This window comes from Trachemys scripta, chromosome 3 (genome assembly GCF_013100865.1).
Source record: "Trachemys scripta elegans isolate TJP31775 chromosome 3, CAS_Tse_1.0, whole genome shotgun sequence".
Classification (NCBI taxonomy): Eukaryota; Metazoa; Chordata; order Testudines; family Emydidae; genus Trachemys; species Trachemys scripta.
Genome location: NC_048300.1, coordinates 109,572,954 through 109,597,039, shown reverse-complemented (window position 1 = coordinate 109,597,039; position 24,086 = coordinate 109,572,954). Strand labels below are relative to the sequence as shown.

General features: G+C 43.6%; 1 protein-coding gene across 1 annotated transcript in view; it reads right to left on the bottom strand.

Moving 5' to 3' along the window:
• Positions 1–1,152: 1,152 nt before the first annotated feature.
• The window catches only part of THEMIS (thymocyte selection associated), an 85,492-nt gene continuing 62,558 nt past the window's right edge, over positions 1,153–24,086 (bottom strand). The window contains exons 4-6 of the mRNA XM_034765715.1: positions 18,640–18,793; positions 12,256–12,381; positions 1,153–1,966 (exon numbers count right to left, since the gene is read on the bottom strand). Coding sequence (XP_034621606.1) covers positions 1,947–1,966; positions 12,256–12,381; positions 18,640–18,793 — 300 coding nt within the window. The 3' untranslated portion in view covers positions 1,153–1,946. The remainder of the gene's footprint in view (positions 1,967–12,255; positions 12,382–18,639; positions 18,794–24,086) is intronic.

Below are 24,086 nucleotides of genomic sequence, written 5' to 3'. Positions count from 1 at the left end.
GGCCACATTACCCAATTAATCCTATGTATACAATATACAGACAAGGAGGGTGCATACATACAATAGACACACATACAAAACTATCCCTCATTAACTATTTATATGCCAAATCTTGCATAAAAACATGTGCATACAAAGTACTGTTTAGTAATTGGACTAATTTAGACAATGATTATAGTAAGGAAAAGGATTTACCCTAATTAAATTAATGTAAAACAGTGCAAAGAAATCCTAAATGAATTTACCATAGAGGTAACTAACTATTCCATGGATTTCCTATCAGCAATTCAGGGTATACTCTATATCGTAGGGATTTTTTCTTTAAAAATATTTACAGAGAAAAGATGTAGGCATTTTTGGTGCTTCGTTGCTTTGTAATATGAGAGTACAGAATGTACGTTTCCCATATCAGCACTGCTCATACATTCACAGCTAGATTTAAAAGCATCCTCATCTAAATAAGCAGAAATACCCACCATAATTGCTATTTCCACAATACTAAGGAGGATAGTGGTAGGGCACCAATGAATGTACCTCAGATGCTCGTCAGGTAGGTTTTGCATCCAGGAAACCCTTCACCTCTCATGGAACTGTCTAACCACTTATTTTTCATTTTTCAAAAATATTTTTAAAAGGGAAAACATTTTAAAGCAATTTTTTTAAAAATATGAAGAATCTGCTATGCTCTTTAACAGGTGGAGCATTAATCAAGACCTAATGGCTCCTGTTTGGCACAGCCCATTGAAAGGTTGTGTGAAGATGCACTGACTCAGTTGTGGTTGGGTGTGGATAGGAGAGCAATTTGCTACATAACTTTTTAAAAGTGCAGTATGCTCCCTCCTCACAATGCACAGGGAGGATGGAGACATGACTCCACCTGCTCTCATCCCTCCCCATGCTTCCTTGTTCTCTTTTCTGCAAATTACTCCCGGACTGAGCAACTCGCTCTTCCTGAACAAAGAGGCTATGATTCTGAGGCTAGGTCTATACTACCCGCCTGAATCGCCGGGTAGAAATCAACCTCTCGGGGATCGATTTATCGCGTCCCATTGGGACGCGACAATCGATCCCCGAATCGGCGCTCTTACTCCACCAGCGGAGGTGGTAGTAAGCGCCGCCGACAGAAAGCCACAGAAGTCGATTTTGCCGCCGTCCTCACAACAGGGTAAGTCGGCTGCGATACGTCGAATTCAGCTACGCTATTCACGTAGCTGAATTTGCGTATCTTAAATCGACTCCCCCCGTAGTGTAGATGTACCCTTAGTGGCTCCTACTCAAATCCCACAAGATCAGCCCTTCCTATCCCCAGTATGGATACAATCTACTCTGATTTACTTTGTGCCAGGTTCAGCCACCCTTAGTCCCACTGGGTAGTATTTTACTCTGTGAGCAGCTGCATTGATTTCAGTGGGATTACTTATGAAGCAAAGGTACTACTTGCACAGTAAGATACTACACAGCACCAGAAAGGGTGGCTGAATCTGACTCTTGGTAATTTTGAGTACGCCATACCTGAAACTCAACCTGGAGCATTTGCAATTGTTTAATTAAATGAGGAATTACTTTAGCCTCTCTTCCCAAAACATTTGTAATTATAGGACACTTTAGAATAAGGAATTGGCCTGGAGCAAGTGCCCTACAGTGGCCTAGGAAATCAGTGGGTGTTTTGGGTGCACTGAGAAGGCAAAACTGGATGCTAATTGGCATAATTATATGAATTTGTGAATACATATTTACAAAGGGAACCATTAGCGTGCTTGACTTTTTATTTATGATTGTGAAAGTAGTTCGTTTCTCAGGGGCTTGGTGTAGTTGAATTGCAACCTTGGATGCATGAGACAGAAGGAAGACGGTGTTTCTTTCATGCTTCATCTGTGATTGTAGTTGTGGATGATCTAATTACATAATATATGCAATTTTTCAGTCATTTTGGGTTAATTTCAGTATTATTCCATTTTAGAGGTTTCTGAAAACAAACAAAAAAGAAAATGAATGGCTGAAATTGAAACAGAAGTCTTTTATATTGGTTTTAAAATGATGCAGTGAATGAATATGTGGGTGCATGAGTGCTGTGCTGTGTGAACAGTTGTGTGTAATGAAGAGTTAGCAAACAACAGTATCTGAATGATATTTAGCTTAAAACAGATGGGGAGCAGATCAGTCACTGAGGAGACAAAACCCTGTAGCTTCTACTGAACTAAGAAAAATGCAAACTCAGCTCTTGCAGAAAGGAAACTACAAACAGTGTGGGGTGGTGATTAAAGCAAAGGAGTGGGAGTCAACAGACCTTGGGTGAAATCTTGGCTCTGTTGAAGTCAATGACAAAACCCTGGTTGATTTCAACAGGGCCAGGATTTCACCATCCCCTGCTCTGCCACTGACCAGTTGCATGATGTGAGTCACTTCACCTCTTTGTCCATCTGTTTTTATTTTCCAGACATGACCCCATTACTATGGTATCTGAGTATCCCACTGTCATGTTCCAGGGTGCAATCCAGACCAGTGAGGGGTTGTGTCACCTGTCCTATAAACTGGGGTGCCTCGCAATGCTTTGCTGTTTGTAGCTCCCATCCTGGGCTGCTCAGGACTAGCCTACCAGCATGCAGGTCACGCCCTGAGTGATTGTGTGCCAGACAGCCTTGGTTCAACAGTTCTGACCCCAGCAGCCTATCTACAGCCCCACTCAAGCTTCCACCAGCCTTGGTTACTACTTGCAGGGTGACACCAACACACTCCCAGTTCCAGAATTTCCCCAAACTGCATGTTTTGTACTGTCCAACCCCCTCCTGGATAGTTCAGAGAAATGATATGATTTGTTTTTTCCTCTAAAAACACAAAGGTACATCACAGCTTAACTTAATTGGGGTGAACACACCATTTCCTTTAAACACAGCACTGAGTTGGTTTATGGTAAAAATGAAATACATTTATTGACAAAATATACATAGGATTAAGTGAGTTCACATATAAGGAATGAAGATAGAAAGAGTTACAAGTAAAACAAACCAAAATATGCTTCTAAAATTCTAAAACTTAACCTGGCAAGATACAGGCTTTGTTCAAGCTGGTTTCTCTCACCACGTATTCTTTTTTGCAAACATGGCTAACTTTCCCACAGTCAGGACCTTCCAGAAAAGTACAAGGCTTCCCTTGTCATCGTAGGTGCAAGATCTTTACCTTAGCAAGTTTCTCACCTATATTCAGTTCCAGAAACTTCAAACCCACCCCACCCCCCCTTGGTTGAAGGAGACCCATCTTTCTCAGCTTGCAAGTGTTCTGTTTCCTCATGTCTGTCTTGTGATGGATGCCAAATATGGCTTCTGCCCTTGCTTTTATCTTTCAAAGTTCAATGAACTTGTTTCAAGAGGCAGGATGACCTCATGCTGTTCTTTCCTTCCTGTGGGCTTCCCATCCCCCTGTATGTAAATGGAGCTTCCATTGTTTTGATTCCACCACGCTTAATTGACATAGAAAACAGGTATATAGCTGTTTCCCCTCCGGTCTGGGTGGGAAATGTTCCTTCCGTTGTTTGGACACACATTTTAAAATGTGAGAGTATTCAGAATTCTTCCAATAGTATTGATATATACTTTTTACAATGATATTAATCGCTGGTTCAAGCATCCCCTGGACCCCTGTCACCTTTATAGACTGGTAAACCTTTTATATGGATTCTTCTGAAAAATAAAACCCAGACCAAGCTTCTCTCTCCTGCTGGGTGTATACACCATTCTGTTTTCTCCCACACTTGTTAATCTAAGGTTTGTTCCTGCACCCTCAATAAAGCTTCTTTAAAATACAGCCAGCTCTCCTGGACTCCTTTCCCCCTCATGTTATTCTCCCAGGGGATCCTGCCCATCAGTTCCCTGAGGGAGTCAAAGTCCGCTTTTCTGAAGTCCAGGGTCTGTATTCTGCTGCTCTCCTTTCTTCCTTGTGTCAGGATCCTGAACTCGATCATCTCATGGTCACTGCCTCCCAGGTTGCCACCCACTTCTACTTCTCCTACCAATTCTTCCCTGTTTGTAAGCAGCAGATGAGGAATTGAGAGAGAGAAGTAAAGCAACATGCCAAGTTCACACAGGAAGCCTGTGGCAGACCAGAGAACTGAACTTGCATCTCCCAACTCCTATGCAAGTACCCCTATCACTACCTGTTCATTTTTCCTCCTACATTCACCATTCATTATTCTCTCATTTAAAAGCTTCAGTTGTCCCATCAGAGAGCAGGGAAAATACCAAATGGAAAAAGTTTCCAAACTTGGATGACTAACACTAGGCACCTAAATCCATACGTAAGAATCTAAATGAAAGATGCTAGGAACCCACAACTCCCAATGACTTAAGCAGGAGTTCTGAATGCCTAAACATTGATTTAGATGCCTGAGTTTAAGGTACCTGAGTTTGAAAATTTTGGCCTTTATCATCTGGTCCAGGTTCAGTGAAGCAACAAAATAAATAGTTAATTTCGCTTTGTGTAAGAACAAAAGAATATGAAAGCCCAGAGAAAATCTATCAACATTAGTACAAAAGATAGAAAAGCAGTGTGGTTTAGTAAACAGTGCAGTAGCCTGGGAATGACAAGACCTGGGTTCTGTTCCCAGATCTACCAGCAACCTTGAGCAAGTATCTTTGCCTCCATTTCCCCTCTCACTCTTTATTTTGTCTGTTTGGATTGTAAGCTCTGTGGCGCAAGGACTGGTTCTTACTGTGTGCTGGTATAGTGCCTGGTACAATGGAGCTTTGATCTTGGTTGGAGTATCTATACACGACTAAATAACTGATTATAAACACTGATTTAAAATCCGTTCTTTGAGGGTTGAAGCTCAGATAAGGGTTAAATTATGGGGGTTTGCTTTTATTTTTAATATCTTAAAACATTTTCTAACAATTTTGTTATAATGTAATTTGCACCAATGAATTTCAGTCTGATTGTTTGTATATGTTTGAACAGTTGAAAGGAAGTATTTAATGAATGGTATAAATTAATGGGAAGCAGGCCTCTGGTGTAACCAATATGATAGATAATTAAATCTTTGGCAGAGTTGCAGGAGACCATTGATTCTTGTAAATCTTTTCCTCTTAAAAAGCTTATAAGAGATGTTCTCAATAAGGCCAAAGCAACAAATTCATCTATGTTTTGAATGGCCCATTGACCTGATTTTATGAGACTTTTTCAAAAGCAGCCTCTTAAGCTGTCCCCGCTGGTGCACCAAAAGTCTTCCAGGTTTGTTTTTGTACTCACCAAAGCTTGGATTTACATGCACAAATCGAATCCACGTTTCCCAATGCACACACAAATGTGCACACAGAGAATCTTGGCAGAAATTTTTAATATAAACCTTAAATGGAGGATTTCTGAATGTCAGAAGGAGACCAAAAGATTGGAAGAAAATCAACATGTCCTTTGGCTATCTAATGATCTTAGAGTGGCTGGTTGCTCCTTCAACCGCTGAATAAGATCATTTATGGGACTGTTTCATAATCCAAGACTCTGATAGCAATCTCCCCAGAGACAGCAAAGGTCTTTTCTTGCATGTTTTGCTAGAGCCTCAAACAAAAGGAGTAATAAAGTGCAGCCTTTTCTCTGTTGACAGGGAGTTTAAAGGGCAGGTGGATAAAGGCTTGAAGGATCTGACACCTCAACAGTAAATGGCATAATTAGAGGCTGAGCCCTCAGGCAGATGTTGTCTCTTGAAGCTGCATTCTGCCTGGTTACCTATGGGTAAGAAGTCAAATGGAAATTTTTTCTTTTCCAGTGTAACCCTTGTTTACAGTGTCCAGTTAGGCCCTGTCTACGTGACAGTACAACCCTGTTAGCCAGGATCATTACTGACCCTGTTCTTGCTAGCTGGGCACTAATTCTCTGGCTAGTGTAGGCTACAGTGTTGTCCTCAGTCTCTCCCTCTTCCTTCTGACAGCTGCTTGTTTTTCCCACACCCTTCTGGGCATGATCTGCTGTGGCTGCTGGGCATGCATAGGGTTACCATATTTCAATCCTGCAAAAAGAGGACACTCCATGGGGCCCCGGCCCCGCCCCAACTCCCCCTGGCCCCGCCCCAACTCCGCCCCTTCCCCAAAGTCTCCACCCCCGGGTGACCAGAGCGGGGTGTGGGGGGGAAACGGCAGCAGAGGGAGGCCCGGGAGATGCAGGGCCTGGGTGAGTGAGTCCGGCCTGGCCCCGAGCGCAGGCAGGACTCGGGTGGTACCTGGAGGGACAGTAGGGGGGCGGCCCGTGGGGCCAGGCAGCAGCTGTTCCTTCTCCCCACCTGGGCAGCCGGACTCGGGAGCAGCCGCTGCTGCAGCTCCCACTGCCGCGGGGGGAGGAAGTGGCCAAGCATGTGGTGCTCAGCGGCTGCGGCTCTGGCGCCCGGGCCCAAACCCCCCTAGCCTGGGCCTGTTGCGGGGACCCAGCAGCGCGCACGCTGCGCCCAGCCCCTGGCCAGTCGCCTCTGGGCTGGCTTCCCAGCTGGTGCAGTCCCGTGGGCGGCCCTGGGGCGGAGGCATCGGCAGCCCCGTTAGTTCCCTTGCGGGACCCGAGCGGGACGGCGGGGCTGGGGCCTGCTGCCCCCACTCCGGGGCCGCCCACAGGATTGCACCAGCTGGGTCCCTGCAGCAGGCCCAGACTCAGGGGGTTCACGCCCCGGGCGCCAGAGCCGCAGCTGCCGAGCGCCACATGCTTGGCTGCTTTCCCCCGCGGCAGTGGGAGCTGCAGCAGTGGCTGCTCCCGAGTCCGGCTGCCCAGATCGGGAGAACAAACAGCTGCCGCCTGGCCCCGGAAAGTTGGAGCCCGGGGAGGAGGCGGTCCCCTTACCATGCCTCCCTATTTTCCCGGACATGTCCTGCTTTTTGTAAATTCCTCCCGGACGGGGATTTGAGGACCAAAAAGCAGGACATGTCCGGGAAAATCCAGACATATGGTAACCCTAGGCATGCAGCAGACTCCAATCTCTGTGCTCTTGCTGCTTCCTGGCTCTCCTCTCATGCTCCATGAACATTTCTTTCTTGGCATAGGCACAGGGGAGGTGGGAAGAAGCATGAATTTAAGCCAGCTGCCCCCATCTGAATTAGAAATGCCTCATCTTAGTTAATGGTCTTTTGATGAGAGGAAAGAGAAGGCAGGCTACAGAACCCCTGCTGCTGGTCCCCCTGGAGGCATTGCCGCGACGAAGTTTGGAGATGGAAGAGAACATGATCTGTTGCTACAGGCCCCACAATACCGGCATAGAGGGAGAAGAGGATTTGCTTCTGTGAACACTGGCCACAAGTGTAGGGAGGGGAAGACAAGGATCCACATGTGCTGCCTGCAAAGGACTGGAAACCACTCTTGAGACATGTTTTAGAGTAGCAGCCGTGTTAGTCTGTATCCGCAAAAAGAAGAACAGGAGTACTTGTGGCACCTTAGAGACTAACAAATTTATTAGAGCATAAGCTTTCGTGGACTACAGCCCACTTCTTCGGATGCATATAGAATGGAACATATATTGAGGAGATATATATACACACATACAGAGAGCATAAACAGGTGGGAATTGTCTTACCAACTCTGAGAGGCCAATTAATTAAGAGAAAAAAAACTTTTGAAGTGATAATCAAGCTAGCCCAGTACAGACAGTTTGATAAGAAGTGTGAGCATACTTACAAGGGGAGATAGAATCAATGTTTGTAATGGCTCAGCCATTCCCAGTCCTTATTCAAACCGGAGTTGATTGTGTCTAGTTTGCATATCAATTCTAGCTCAGCAGTCTCTCGTTGGAGTCTGTTTTTGAAGTTTTTCTGTTGTAATATAGCCACCCGCAGGTCTGTCACTGAATGACCAGACAGGTTAAAGTGTTCTCCCACTGGTTTTTGAGTATTTTGATTCCTGATGTCAGATTTGTGTCCATTAATTCTTTTGCATAGAGACTGTCCGGTTTGGCCAATGTACATAGCAGAGGGGCATTGCTGGCACCTTATTGAGGTTGCAGGAACAAACCATCCCAATGTGTAGAAAGAATAGTAAATATGGCAGGCGACCAACTTGGCTAAACAGTGAAATCCTTGCTGATCTTAAACGCAAAAAAGAAGCTTACAAGAAGTGGAAGATTGGACAAATGACCAGGGAGGAGTATAAAAATATTGCTCAGGCGTGCAGGAGTGAAATCAGGAAGGCCAAATCATACTTGGAGTTGCAGTTAGCAAGAGATGTTAAGAGTAACAAGAAGGGTTTCTTCAGGCATGTTAGCAACAAGAAGAAAATCAAGGAAAGTGTGGGCCCCTTACTGAATGAGGGAGGCATCCTAGTGACCGAGGATGTGGAAAAAGCTAATGTACTCAATGATTTTTTTGCCTCTGTCTTCACGCACAAGGTCAGCTCCCAGATTGCTGCACTGGGCAGTACAGCATGGGGAGAAGGTGACCAACCCTCTGTGGAGAAAGAAGTGGTTCGGGACTATTTAGAAAAATTGGACGTGCACAAGTCCATGGGGCCGGATGCGCTGCATCCGAGGGTGTTAAAGGAGTTGGCGGGTGAGATTGCAGAGCCATTAGCCATTATTTTTGAAAACTCATGGCGATCGGGGGAGGTCCCAGATGACTGGAAAAAGGCTAATGTAGTGCCCATCTTTAAAAAAGGGAAGAAGGAGGATCCGGGGAACTACAGGCCAGTCAGCCTCACCTCAGTCCCTGGAAAAATCATGGAGCAGGTCCTCAAGGAATCAATTATGAAACATTTAGAGGAGAGGAAAGTGATCAGGAACAGTCAGCATGGATTCACGAAGGGGAAGTCGTGCCTGACTAACCTAATTGCCTTCTATGATGAGATAACTGGCTCTGTGGATGAGGGGAAAGCAGTGGATGTGTTATTCCTTGACTTTAGCAAAGCTTTTGATACGGTCTCCCACAGTATTCTTGCCGCCAAGTTAAAGAAGTATGGGGTGGATGAATGGACTGTAAGGTGGATAGAAAGCTGGCTAGATCGTCGGGCTCAACGGGTAGTGATCAATGGCTCCATGTCTAGTTGGCAGCCGGTTTCAAGTGGAGTGCCCCAAGGGTCGGTCCTGGGGCCGGTTTTGTTTAATATCTTTATTAATGATCTGGAGGATGGTGTGGACTGCACTCTCAGCAAATTTGCAGATGACACTAAACTAGGAGGTGTGGTAGATACACTAGAGGGTAGGGATCGGATACAGAGGGACCTAGACAAATTAGAGGATTGGGCCGAAAAAAACCTGATGAGGTTCAACAAGGACAAGTGCAGAGTCCTGCACTTAGGACGGAAGAATCCCATGCACTGCTACAGACTAGGGACCGAATGGCTAGGTAGCAGTTCTGCAGAAAAGGACCTAGGGGTTACAGTGGACGAGAAGCTGGATATGAGTCAACAGTGTGCTCTTGTTGCCAAGAAGGCTAACGGCATTTTGGGCTGTATAAGTAGGGGCATTGCCAGCAGATCGAGGGACGTGATCGTTCCCCTTTATTCGACATTGGTGAGGCCTCATCTGGAATACTGTGTCCAGTTTTGGGCCCCACACTACAAGAAGGATGTGGAAAAATTGGAAAGAGTCCAGTGGAGGGCAACAAAAATGATTAGGGGTCTGGAGCACATGACTTATGAGGAGAGGCTGAGAGAACTGGGATTGTTTAGTCTCCAGAAGAGAAGAATGAGGGGGGATTTGATAGCAGCCTTCAACTACCTGAAGGGGGGTTCCAAAGAGGATGGAGCTCGGCTGTTCTCAGTGGTGGCAGATGACAGAACAAGGAGCAATGGTCTCAAGTTGCAGTGGGGGAGGTCCAGGTTGGATATCAGGAAAAACTATTTCACTAGGAGGGTGGTGAAACACTGGAATGCGTTACCTAGGGAGGTGGTGGAGTCTCCTTCCTTGGAGGTTTTTAAGGCCCGGCTTGACAAAGCCCTGGCTGGGATGATTTAGCTGGGAATTGGTCCTGCTTTGAGCAGGGGGTTGGACTAGCTGACCTCTTGAGGTCCCTTCCAACTCTGATATTCTATGATTCTATGATTCTATATCACATTGGTAGATGTGCAGGTGAACGAGCCCCTGATGGTATGGCTGATGTGATTAGGTCCTATGATGATGTCACTTGAATAGATATGTGGACAGAGTTGGCATCAGGGTTTGTTACAAGGATAGGTTCCTGGGTTAGTGGTTTTGTTCAGTGATGTGTGGTTGCTGGTGAGTATTTGCTTTAGGTTGGGGGGTTGTCTGTAAGCGAGGACATGGGAGTTGATACAAGCTGCAACATACAAACATCAGCTATGGGGAGGAGTAGAATATCTACTAGTGCATCCCATTCACCACCCCAGACATGCTGCAGTGGGAGAAATTTCACTACCTAGGACCCTCACTGAAAATTAGTCTTTGGATCCTGCACTGAGTTAAGAGGGGGATTTGGCAGGAAGAGAGATTAAGAGGGAAACCTAGAGAGGGAAAAATCAGGAGTTGTTATTAGAGTGTGGGAAAGCTGAGGTGCTCAGTCACCTTTTCCACCAGCTCCACCCCTACTTAACAATATAAGTACAATTTGTGCGAAATTGGAATTGATAATTTGGGGTTATTCAGCAGTAAGAACCTGATTCTTGTTTCCTCTGGCTTTAAGTCCCCTTCCCACAGCCAGAGCAGCAGAAAGTAGCTTTAGTGTAAATTAAAATCAGGGCCTAAAAGTTTACCGCTTTTTACAAAGCTTAGTTATGTATTACACATAGAGCAGAGTGAATAACTGGGTTTTTGCTTCACTGGCATTCTGAAAAATGGAACAAAAATGCTGGAAAATTTCAGCGAATTGTGAGTTGACAAAAATTTCATTTTGGGTTGAATGAAACTTTGTGTCTTTGGGCATTTTTAAAATAAAAAGCAAAGCATATGAAGGGCTAGAGTCACAAAACAGCTGATGGAGGAAGCGCTAGTTCCCTTATAACCATTAGCCCTTTAGCGTATGTCTGCTCAGAAGCTGGGAGATGTGAGTCCCAGCTTGGGTTGCCAGACACATGCTAGCTCTGCTCCACGCAGGGTGCTAAAAATAGCAGCATGGGGGCTGCTCAGGCTAGCTGTCCAAGTATGTACCAGGGGATGTGGCAGGACTGTACTCAGGTGGCTAACCTAAGCCGCCACCACAGCCACACTGCTATTTTTAGTGCACTAACTTGAGCAGAGCTAGCATGTGTCTGTACACCCTAGCTTGGAATCCCATACCTCTATGCTGTGTAGACATACCTTTAGTGATTAAGACACTCACCTGGGCTGTGGGAAGACCTGAGTTCAATTCCCCCCTCTGCCTGATATGCAGAAGAGATTTGAATTTGGATCTCCTATACCACAGGAGAGTGCCCTGACTGCTGGGCTAGGGGACATTCTGGGACAGGTCTCTCAATCTCTCCATTGAAGCTATTCCACTTTGTATAAGTGATTAAATAGTTATTAGCCCAGGGACTTGAACTTGGGTCTCTCACCTCCGGGCTGAGTACCCTGACTACTAAGCTACAGGGTCAGTGGCATGCTCGTCCTCTGAGCTAATGACTATTCAAATATTTTATACCAAATATTTGGAACAGTTTCAACCGGAGAGGGTTATGGCCACATCTGCACTGTGGCTGGGCTGCAATCTGTAGCGCGTGCAGACATAGCTGTACCCTAACTAGCTTGCTATAAAGATCAGTGAGGATGTGGCAGCATGGGCTTCAGTGCAGGCTGTACAAGGCCGCCTGCCCCTATTCTCCCTCCCCCGCTACATACGTGCATTGCTAGCTCATGCTGCCGCATCCTTACTGCTATTTTAAAAGCTAGTGTGAGTACATTTACACAAGCTGCAAATTACACCCCTTATTGCAGTGCAGACACCCAACCCAGACTGCCCTATATCCCAGGGCATCCTCTTCTAAAGGAGGCAAGGGCAGCAGCACCACCACTGGACAAACTTTTTTCGTCCAAAACTATTTCAGTGCATCTGGGTCAAATTTGCAAATACTTTTTGGTCGACTGAAACTGCATTTTTTGGTGAATAAACTATTGTGAAAAATTTCACCCAGCTCGAATGACTCGGTGTCTATTGAAAAAGGCGCCATTCTAAACAGTGACAGTGAGTCATAAATTGTACTACTGGTGTCTCCTCTGCTTTGCCCCTGTTCTTCAGAAAATGCTAATGTAGAGACTTTGACACTTTCACAGACAACTCCCAATTTCATGACAAGTGAAGACTGCCATTAGCTCTGAAAACAGTGGCACGCATTTGTTTACATTCGTAAGTGATCGATTGACACACTCACCTTCCCTCTTCTTCTTCAGGGGATACGTTTTATTTTGAACTGTGCTTTCTTGGAATTTTTTCCTTACGTTTTCAATTACGTTTTCATAGCTGTGCTTCTCCTCCAAAAGCATGTTGTTTATTGGACCTAAATAACAAATAAAAAACCCATAAAATATCTATAAGGAGGTGACATGGGAATCTGCTGATCACCATATTTATATGACCCCCATTCTTCAGAATTATCTCCTTGTTTTTAACCATTTTTTCACTGCTTTAACACCTCTTTTCTCTTCTCCTTCCTTCTTCATGTCATATTATTTGTCAAGAACAAATCATGCCAAACCAATCGAATTTCCTTCTTTGACAGAGTTACTAGCCGAGTGGATGGGGGGAAGCTGTAGATGTGATATATCATGATTTTAGTAAGGTTTTTGACATAGTCCCACATGACATTTTCATAAGCAGACTAATGAAATGTGATCTAAATGAAATTCCTTAAGGTGGGTGCACAACGGGTTGAAAGACCATACTCAAAGGGTTACTATCAATGGTTCACTGTAAAACACGGAGGGTCTATCTAGTGAGGTCTGGCACTATTCAGTATTTTCACTAATGACTTGGATAATGGAGTGGAGGGTATGCTCATAAAGTTTGTGGATGACACCAAAATGGGAGGGGTCGCTCACACTTTGGAGGACAGGGTTAGAATTCAAAATGACCTTGACAAATTAGAGAATTGGTCTAAAATCAACAAGATGAAATTCAATAAAGACAAGTGCAAAGTACTGCACCTAGGAAGGAAAAATCAAATGCACAACTACAAAATACCTATCTAGGTGGGAGTACTACTGAAAAAGATCTGGGGGTTATAGTGGATCACAAATTAAATATGACTCAACAATGTGATGCAGTTGCAAATAAGGCTAACATCATTCTGGGGTTTATTAACAGGAATGTATGTAAGATGAGATGTAAATTGCCCCACTCTGCTTGGCACTGGTGAGGCCTCAGCTGGAGTACTGTACATTGGTGCCGACTTCCTCTCTACCCGGGGAATGCTTGACCCCACCCTCCACCCCAGGCCTGTCCCCACTCCACCCCTGCCCCCAGTGAGCAGGAGGAGCTAGGAAGAGGAGGGGAGTTTGGCTGCCAGTGGGTGCTAAGCATCTGCCAAATTTTTTCGGTGGGTGCTCCAGGGCTGGAGTTGATGCACCCACCAAAAAAATGAAGCACCCCTGGAGTCAGTGCCTATCATTCTGTGTCCAATTCTGGGTGCTGCACTTTAAGAAAGATACAGACAAATTAAGAGAGAATCCAGAGGAGAGCAAGAAAAACGATATAAGATTTAGAAAATCTGACCTATCAGGAGCGGTTAAAAAAATGGGCACTTTAGTCTTGAGAAAACACAACTGAGGCATGACCTGATAACGTCTTCAAATATGTTAAAGGCTGTTACAAAGAAGATGATGATCAGTTGTTCATGTCCATTGAAGATAGGACAAGTAATAATGAGCTTAATCTGCAGCAAGGGACAATTAGGGAAGATTTTAGGAAAATCTTACTAACTAGAAGGGTCGTTAAGTTCTGGAATAGGCTTCCAAAGGAGGCTGAGGAATTCCCATCACAGGAGGTTTAAGCAAAGGTTACACAAACCCCTGTAAGGGATGGTCTAGGTTTACTTGGTCCTGTGTCAGCACAGGGAGCTGGACTTCAGGACTTGTCTTGGTCCTTTTTACCCCTCCATTTCTATTATTCTATTGTATTACAGTAGCATCTGGAGGTCCCCAACCAAGACCGAGGACCCATTGTGGTAAGACCTCTACAGACACATTGAGAGATTGCATACTTTTTAGGGTAGGGACTATCTAAACGGACAAGGCATACCAAAGTGTGGGAGAAAGGAAGCATTATTACCCCCACTTTACATATTTTTCCCCAGAGAGATTAAGTGATTTGCACAAGATTACCTAGGAAATCTGTGGCAGACCCAAGAATTAAACCCAGGTCTCTTGATTCCTATTTTAGCGTCAAAGCCATGAGATCATCCTTCCTTCTCTTTTAGGAATCCTTCTTTTGGATTGTATTTATTAGTGTCAGATCAAAATTTGTGCATACATGAGATGAACTGTTATTCACCCCCAGTCCATGCTACACTAGTAACCCCCCAAAGGTAAACATACTGTTAATACAGTATAATCACTAACAGTCTGGGTGCAGATAGATCTAGATCTGACTGTTAGTAAAAGGCCTGAAGAACAAAAAGAACCTGATATCTTCTTAAAAAATGTTGTTTCAGTAAATTCAGATTATCTGCTATATGTGGCATGTAGCCTCCATAATACAAGTTTACTCCGTTCACATATGGTTGTGTCTCATTGTCTGAAGTGATGAATCTTTCTAGCTGGGAAACTGCATAGATTCAAGGACTGGAAGGGACCTTGAGAGGTCATCGAGTCCAGTCCCCTGCCCGCATGGCAGGACCAAATACTGTCTAGACCATCCCTGATAGACATTTATCTAACCTAGTCTTAAATATCTCCAGAGATGGAGATTCCACAACCTCCCTAGGCAATTTATTCCAGTGTTTAACCACCCTGACCGTTAGGAACTTTTTCCTAATGTCCAACCTAGACCTCCCTTGCTGCAGTTTAAACCTCTGGCAGTCCTCCCATTGCTCTCCCACACTGCTCTGTTTGTACAGCTGGATCAGCCTGTACTCTGTTTACCTGTGTGCTTTCTACAGCTTCAGGGACACCTTGATAAGGTGTCACCTCCTCCTTTAAATGCTGTCATGCAACCAGCTGTATCTCTTTGCGATTCCAGCTTGTGGTAAGTACACACACCTGATGTCGTATACCACACATCAGTCATAGGAGCCATGCCCCACACTTCACATGGTCCCATGCTGTGGTCCTGGACTTCCTTGCCTACTGGGGAGAGGAGATCCAGTCCTATCTTAACAGCACTCACCAGAATGCCAAGTTATACCAGACACATTTGTTTCATCAAACAAATGAAAGAGAGGGGCCACTCCTGGGACCCAATCCGGTGACTCAAAATAGGAAAGGCACCCTGGCAGGGTTCGAAAAATGTTGGGAACAGTAACAATAGCTTTGTGAGAGTTTGGATTGGCAATGCCTATTACGAGGCGCTATAATGAATTTTTGCAAATTTTTGCAAATTTTGCCCTGGTTTGATTTTGCATCATGGTGTGTTCAATAAAGGTGATTTTTTTTAAATGTATGACTTGCGTTATTCTTTGCTAAAACAATTCATAAAATTCTTGCCCAGACCATCATGAAATCCCTACACAGAGGATCATTAGTATTTGCATTACTCTTGAGCCCCATTATGCTAGGCGCTGTACAAATACAGAACAAAAAGATGGCCACTGCACCAAGGAGTTTACAACCTAAGTACAAGACAAGATGCAACACATAGATACAGACTGATGGGAAGTACAATCAGTTGATATTAATCAGCATGATAGGCAGAGATCTCAGCACACCAGCAGCCTAACCGTTCAGAGGTTTGTAGGCATCATGGCAAAGGCAATTTTTGAAGGTGGATAATGAGGATAATGAGGTAGTTTTGCAGACGTTTACAGGAGCTCTTCCCAAGCATGAGGGGCAGAATGGGAGAAAGCACAAAGGGGCTTGTTTAACAAGTGGGCAGAGGAGGCTAGCATCATGGGCCTATCAGAGGTGGGAATCAGCAACTTGATAGCAAATGAGAGATGATAGGTAGGGTGGGTCTGAAATTGAAGGGCCTTGAGCATAATACAAGCAGCTTATGTTTGATGCCATAGAGAAGGGGGAGCCAGTGGAGGGAAATCAAAGAGAGAGGTGGCAGGGTCAGTGTGACGGGCGAGGAAAATTATCTTTGTAGCAGCATTCTGAATGGATCTGAGCCGGGTGTGACTACATTTGTCAAGGCTAGAGAGAAGGATGGTGCAGTCATGAAGATGCAAGATGAGGCACTCTCATCAAGGGGAGGGATAGCTCAGTGATTTGAGCACTGGCCTGCTAAAGCCAGCGTTGTGAGTTCAATCCTTGAAGGGGCCGTTTAGGGATATAGGGCAAAAATCTGTCTGGGGATTGGTCCTGCTTTAAGCAAGGGGGTGGACTAGATGACCTCTTGAGGTCCCTTCCAACCCTGACATTCTATGATAAATGAAAGCTTTAGCTGGGTGGATAGATAAGAAAGAATCAGCAAGATTTTGATACAACATAATTGCAACACAGATTAACATAAAATAATTACCCAAAGCATCATGCAATCCCTACACAAAGTTATATGCATTTTCCACATTGACACTCTGGCCTCAAACTAGGAGCACAATGTATCCCTGACCCTATGTCCCACTAGCTGTTGGCAGTGTCCAGAAAGCCTGTCTACCTCTGGCTGCCATTCATCCGTGAGGCTCTCTCTCTTGCTCTCACAGAGGTTGTGCAAAAAACAGACAGAACAAAGTGAATTATCAAATGAAATAAAATAGAACACGCAAGTCTAAGCCTATTACAGTAATACAACTGAGTATACATAAAATCTCACCCTAAGAGATGTTTCAATAAGTCTCTTTCACAGACTGAACTCCTTCCTAGTCTGGGCACAATCCTTTCCACTGGTACAGCCCTTGTTCCAGCTCAGGTGGTAGCTAGGGGATTCCTCATGATGGCTGCCTCCTTTGTTCTTTTTCACCCATTTATGTATCTTTTGCATAAGGCGTGAATCCTTTGTCCCTCTCCGGTTTCCCACCCCCTCCTTCTCAATGGAAAAGCACCAGGTTAAAGATGGATTCCAGTTCAGGTGACATGATCACATGTCACTGTAAGACTTCATTACCCACTTGCCAGCACACAGGTATACAGGGAGACTTACAGGTAAAACAGAGCTATCTGCAGACAATTGTCCCGGTTAATGGGAGTCATCAAGATTCCAAACCACCATTAATGGCCCACACTTTGCATAATTACAATAGGCCCTCAGAGTTATATTTCATATTTCTAGTTTCAGATACAAGAGTGGTACATTTATACAAATAGGATGATCACACTCAGTAGATTATAAGCTTTGTACTGATACCTTACAGAGACCTTTTGCATGAAGCATATTCCAGTTACATTATACTTAAACTCATTAGCATATTTTTCATAAAATTATATAGAGTGCAATGTCACACTGTTTATACCTCTGAAAAGACAAAGCAGGCCTGCTTAGGCAGTCTGACCTCGCTGAGGAATTTGCAGTGTAGGCAGGGAACTGCGCAGCCTGGAAATACCCCAGTCAGGAAGGAGAGAGATGTGGGTCTCCACCCAAGAGAGGTGATGGCTGAGGAGCTGGAAGCCTAGAGCACGTGCCATTGCTGGACCTTCAAGAGGGAATAGAGGTGCAGCTGCCTTGGACTGTGACAGTACAAATGGGAGTTAGGTGACAAACTCCTATTATCCTTCAACAGGAGTTAGGTGCCTCTTGTGCCTTTGAAATTCTCCCCTCAAACAAATTACTTTCAGAGCATTAATAATGAATCCCTCGTTATCAAAGCTGTTTATGTTATTTTTGGAGGAATTGCAGTATGCAAGGTTTTTCAAAGTAATGTCCTGAATTTCACAGTTGGCAGTCACACACATTCAATGACAAGGCAATAAAGAAAAGCTTTATGGGGACGTTTTTATATTACTAGCAGAAACTACTCAACTGATTGCATGCAGCTAGACATTCATGGCCCAGTCCTGCAAACACACTACATGTGGAAGTCCCATTATTGGATAGAGATGATGGGTGGACCCATCAGATGGGCCATGAGCTTGATCCAAACCCCATTGAAATCAATGACAGTTATTCCATTGACTTCATAGGTTTTGGATCAGGCCCCCTGTCATATAGCTTTTCAGCTTTAACATGCTCTGAAAAAAATAGACACTAAAACAGATGTTGAAAATATATGGGAAATCCTAACACACTGTACATAAAAAGTACAAATAAATAAAAGCCAATTAATTTTCTCGGTTCAATTTTTTCTTAGAAATATAAAAATATGACTTGAGACATCTTAATATTTTTAAATAACTCACTCATTCAGCTTTGCCAACAGGGCTGAATCATCAGTCTTTTAAAAAGATTGACTGTAGATGAATTCAGCATCTTCTCCACGCAGGCCAGCTCCTGAGAACCACTGAATATTCATGCTGCAGTGTCAAACTGAGTTTAATACCATGCTGCTACTGAGAGTTTGCCTTATGGCATTTATTCGGGAAGAAAAGAGAGGTTTATATTTTGTCTCCTTTGACTGATCCACAAGTTCCAATTGAATCATGCAAAATACTTCTGCACATCAAGCATTTATCAGGGCTGAGGTTAAACGCTGTTATATTAATAACCCAAATCATAAAGCTTAACTGACCTTTAATCACATTGCTGTCCAGTAATGTAGCTGTCCCAGTCACGTCGTCCTCATTCTCCCAGTGCACTAAATCATTTTGACAACTAACTTGTAATTCTGAAACAGCAGTAGCTTGATCTGAGCACAGTTTCTTAGTGGTGTCTACATAGAGATTCTGAAATTACATAGAACAGTGTGATTGATTTCTTGTATGCATTGTTAGTCCAAACTAGATACTTTTCACAAATGTGACAAGGAAGAGCATCAGTCATACTTTAGGTCATTTCTGTGGATTTGGAACATGAATCTACTGTTTGTCAAAGTAAGTTATAAATAACATTTACTACAATGCTAGCCTTGGAGGCATGTATACCACAAAGTAACATGACTAGAATGAGAAGATATTCTCGGTACAGAAAATTACCTTTAAGACATATTTCATAGCCTCTCTCTCTCTTTCTCTCATGTGTGTGTGTGTGAGAGAGATTTCCATATCTGTTTCTTTTCAAATATCTTTCTTTTTAGTCAGTCGCTCTTACTGTATTGCTTATAATAAAACTCATTGAATTCAGTACATGACAAATACAACGCACACACACATGTCTGGCATTTCAATTATATATATTTATACTTCTAAAATGGTGACTATGGTTAGGCAGTACTTACATACAATTATAGTGTAAATACATTACAGGTATGGTTTTGATAACTTATTCATATTATCAAAACCATAACTGCAATGTATTTACATTGTAATTGCATGTGAGTACTGCCTAACCATAGTCACCATTTTATAAAGTATAAATATGTATAATTGAAATGCCAATCAATTCAAAACAGAACAGCACATCCAGCTGAGATGCAAACTAGTGAATAAGAGCTAATGATCAAAATCTATCTACTTGTGCAAAAAGTGTAGCTGTTCTACATCAGATCAACCTTGTACCATACATACAGGTAAAATTAATCCTAACTGAAACAACAATGAAAATATTGTAATATCAGAGCAAATAATGAGAGATAAAAACCAATTAACACTTTCTTGGGCTTACCTATATTTGTATTTTCTGAAATAAACACTAGAAGATATATCAGCATGGGTTCACTGAATCACAAGATTCTATACAAGCTTGTGTAGTACAACTTGTACAATGTTATGCAGTACAGTTCGTGATTATGAAAGAATTATGATATCAAGCAAAGCTTGAAGCAGTGGTAAAATTCACAAGGACCTCAGGGATTTGTGGAAAGAGAAATACAGCTGAACATATTAGAAAAAGGACAGAATTGTCAGAAGAAATTCTTAACAGCAATGAAGAAAAAAAACAGTGAAAAATATGCTGTTATAACTGAGCCATATTCTCTGCTAGTGGATAGTGGCATAGCTCCAGTGAAGTTAACAGAGCTCTACCATTTTGCACCAGCAAACAATGGAGCAATGGGCCCCTTCTTCACAAATGAGATCTCTTTTTCCTCCTTTGTATTGCACCAGGTCTACATATATCACCAATGTGACACCAGTCTGTCCTGACCATATTAATAAAAGTTTTAAGAAATGTCCAAATTTTAGCTAGGACAAAAATTAACACATTTCAAAACAGAAATGTACAAAACTTTCAATAAACTTGTCACAGCCTCCATAAATGTATAGTTTACATTAAAGGTGAACAATAAAGGAAAAAAATAAGTGGAGATCAATTTATGCGCAGGTTGTCCTCAGAGCCCAGATGGTCGGGGACATTTCAGCACAGAAATAAGTTTTAACCAATCTTTTCTTCAGTGTTTACAAAATTAAGAAAATCTTGAAAACATACCATGTAACTAACAGGAATAATAACAACATATTTTTAAAATATCTCTGTCATTTATTCTTTTCTATTTAGATTTCCTTTTTTTTAATATGTTAAGCCTAGTAATTAACACAATGTGTTACACTCATAGTCTTTATTCTGTGTTGTCCAAAATAACCTGAAAACAAGTCTTGATATCAAAAATAGCTATGCAGGGGGAAATCCCACAATTCTGAAGCATATGATTAACACTTGCAATAATCTTATCAGTCAATCTACTGTACCGCTTTTAGAGTCACTTCTTTGCAATGGTTCCCCAAGGCACTTTGCAAATACATTAAAACTGACAGAGCTCAGACATTTAAGAATAAACCAGGTTACACAAATTAGATTTTCACTTCAGTTTAGATTGAAATCTGCAACACACTAGCATCCCTAATTGTAATATACAAATTTAGTAGACTTACGGAATACTTAAAAGTACACCTTACAACTACACTAAACATCTAGGGTCAAATCCTGACATTCTAATTCAGTATTACTCGGACATCTCTGAAGAATTCCAATTGGGTGAACTCTTGGTTCTACAGAAACCAATCGGAGCTTTGCCATTGGACTTCAACGGAGCCAGGAACTGCCAATTGTCTTCAGTGAGCATTCTGCCACAGGAAGGACTGAGTTAAAGTCTTCAGGATTTGGACCATGGCAATTTGTTAAAAAGGATCACAGACCAGTAAATAGAGGAAATTTCATATCTGACCATTATAACAACTAAAAGCTTGTGACCAGAAAATTTTACCTCAGTAGTTAAGAATTGCCCAAGAAACCTCTACTACCACTCAACCTTTAGAAGAAAAGGTGCAAAGGCATAAAGGTAAGGTAGCTTGGGACTACGTAATGCCTCAGGAAGTAAGAGGTGTTATATTAAAGAAAATACAAAATGTTATTGGGGGTTAATGCAAGAATCAAAGTACTGGGGATGCATCATTTTAGTGCAAACCGAGGCTGCAGCATTCTTCAGAAGTTGTAAATCTGCATATAGCTTATCTGTAATGGATGAAATATAAGACATTGAAATAATAAAGGAGGCTAGAAGTGACCAAAGCAAATTTTGCCTGACAACTGCATACTGAGCTTAGCCCACAGTGTACGTGTGCACACTCGCCTACCCTGCACCCAGCCATACAGAAACATTTACTATTCTACTGAACAGTATTGCATAAATAATAATAAATAAAATTATGAATGCTTTGTCTTTAATGCAAAGCAATGATTGTGCTTTAAAATCAGTAATGAATAAAACATATTGATATCCCTGTGATGTGGGCATATATTACCACCCTGATTTTACACTTGGGGAAACTATAGTACTTCAGCGTCACACAGGAAGTGTGTGGCAGAACTGGGAAAAGAACCAAGATTTCTTCACTCCAGCCTGTGCTTTGACCACAAGACTACCTTTCCTCTCCTATTTAGGCCATTTCCACCCAAAGCTGCCATCAGCAGAGATGGGCAGTAATATTATGCCAGGCCTAGCACCCCTGGACTCTTCTGAAAGAAACCACCAAAAGCTATTGTAGACACTTGATAAATCTCACACACTTGAGACAGCACAGTTCTTCACTGGAAACTGTAGCTACAGTTATACAACACCCAGAAAAATGGCTCAGCAGATAACCCAAGTGTTCTTATATTGAAAGACTAAGCGAGAGAGAGGGTTCCAAAAATAATAGCTGAGACCACTGAAAACAAGTTAAAAAAAATGGCTACAATAAGTAGGGGATGCTCTCTAAACCAGTGTGATAAGAATTCTGTAATTGGAGGCATTGCAATGTTTGTGAAATTTTCCCATTTGTACCCAGTATAAGCTACTGTTTTTATTATTTATTTATGTATTCATTTATTTTAAGTCTCAACAATGTCAAGACGGCTCAGAATAAAAAGGAGAAAACCTATGATGCCATATAAAAATGTGGGAATAAATATGAAACCCACCACTGTCATGCTTTTTGGAAATGTTGAGAAAGATGTAGTGGCATAAAACATTTTGACAAAACTGGGCCTTTCCAGCCAGAAAGTAAAGCTGTTATGTGGTTACAAATTACCGTATTGCAGAGGAAGACCCATTTATTGGAGCAATCACTGCTGGACATGGCACTACACCTTTGGAGTACATTTATTATGAGTCACACATGCTATAAGATATAGATCATAAACCTTTTACTGCAATCTTTAAAGACCTGGAGTGGCATTTATACAGTCTTTGGAAACTCAGGCTAAAACTATAGAGATATTTCTTAGCTTTGGCATATGCAGTACTATATATCCATCTGTAAAACACCTAATTGCTGCAGATAGCCTTTTCAGTAGTAAACACATACCAATACCATAACATTGTGGGAAATTATTTTGAAATCCACAGACACTTCACTCTTTCCAAACAGAAGTAGCTGTTTATTGACACTAGCAGCAAAGAAAGGTTCTGCAACAGATAAGTACAGCAGCCTACCCATAGCTAAGCCTAAACCTGACTGACTGTAAGCCTACACTTTTGAACTTTCCTAAATGCTGAAAGCTAAGTATTTTTAAAGGAAAAAAAGAGAGGAAGAGAGCAGTCTAACTTAGATAAAGAGTTATCTTTTGGTTTTGTTTTGTTATAGAGGGCCTTTCACAATCCTCAAAGCATAGGTGTGCCCCGGCACACCCTAGTGCCCTGAGCTCCAGCTGGGAAGGCTGCTCCTCCCCCCTCCCCTCCTCAGCTGTTTGCCAGGCAGGCTCAAATCAACTGCTTCCTGCCTCCCTGCTCCAGCAGGGGCCGAGTGAGTCTCACACACACAAGCCTTAGGTGTGGGCGGGAGTGCGGCCGCACCTCTTGGGCTGGTGGCCATGGCGTCCACATGCATAGCTGCTCCCTGCCTGCCAGGCTCCACTCTGGCCACAGCAGGCGACCCAAGGGAGCCCAGCTAGGCTAAGGCTGGGTGCAGTGGGAGAAGCTCCAGATACCGGCAGGAGCCATGCAGGGGTGGGGGAAGAGAAGCCCTAGACGGGGCTGGAGCCACATGGGGGGAGAGAGTGGGGGTGGAGGAGAAGTCCGGACCCCGGCAGGAGCTGCACTGGGGTGTCGGGGGGAGGGGAGAGAAGCCCGGACCCTGGCAGGAGCTGCATTGAGGTGTTGGGGGGAGGGGGCGGAGGAGCCACACTGGGGCAGGGAGGAGAAGCCCTGGACCCTGGCAGAAGATGTGGGGTTGAAGTCCCCATCTCGGGAGCCCCAGCAACCCTAGTGGCAAAAGTTGCAGGGCTGAAGCCCTGACCCCACTCTGCATGGAGCTGGCCTGAGCCCTTCTGTCTCCCATCCCACCTGTGGAGCTGGGGCTGCATGCTTCTGCGGGGCAGTGTTTGGCTCCGCGGAGAGGCTAGGACCCTCATCTCATGATAAGGGGTCCAGGGCTGGGGGGTTGGATAAGAGGTGGGGGCAGTCAGGGGACAGGGAGCAGGGTGGGTTGGATAGGGGGTGGGATCCCAGGGGGGTGGTTGGGGGCAGTCAGGGAGCAGGGGGGGTTGGATGGGGCATGGGAGTCCCACGGTCTGTCAGGGGGTGGATAGGGTTCAGGGCAGTCAGGGGACAGGGAGCAAGGGAGATCCTGGGGGGGCGATCGGGGGGGGGGGGCTTTGGAGGCG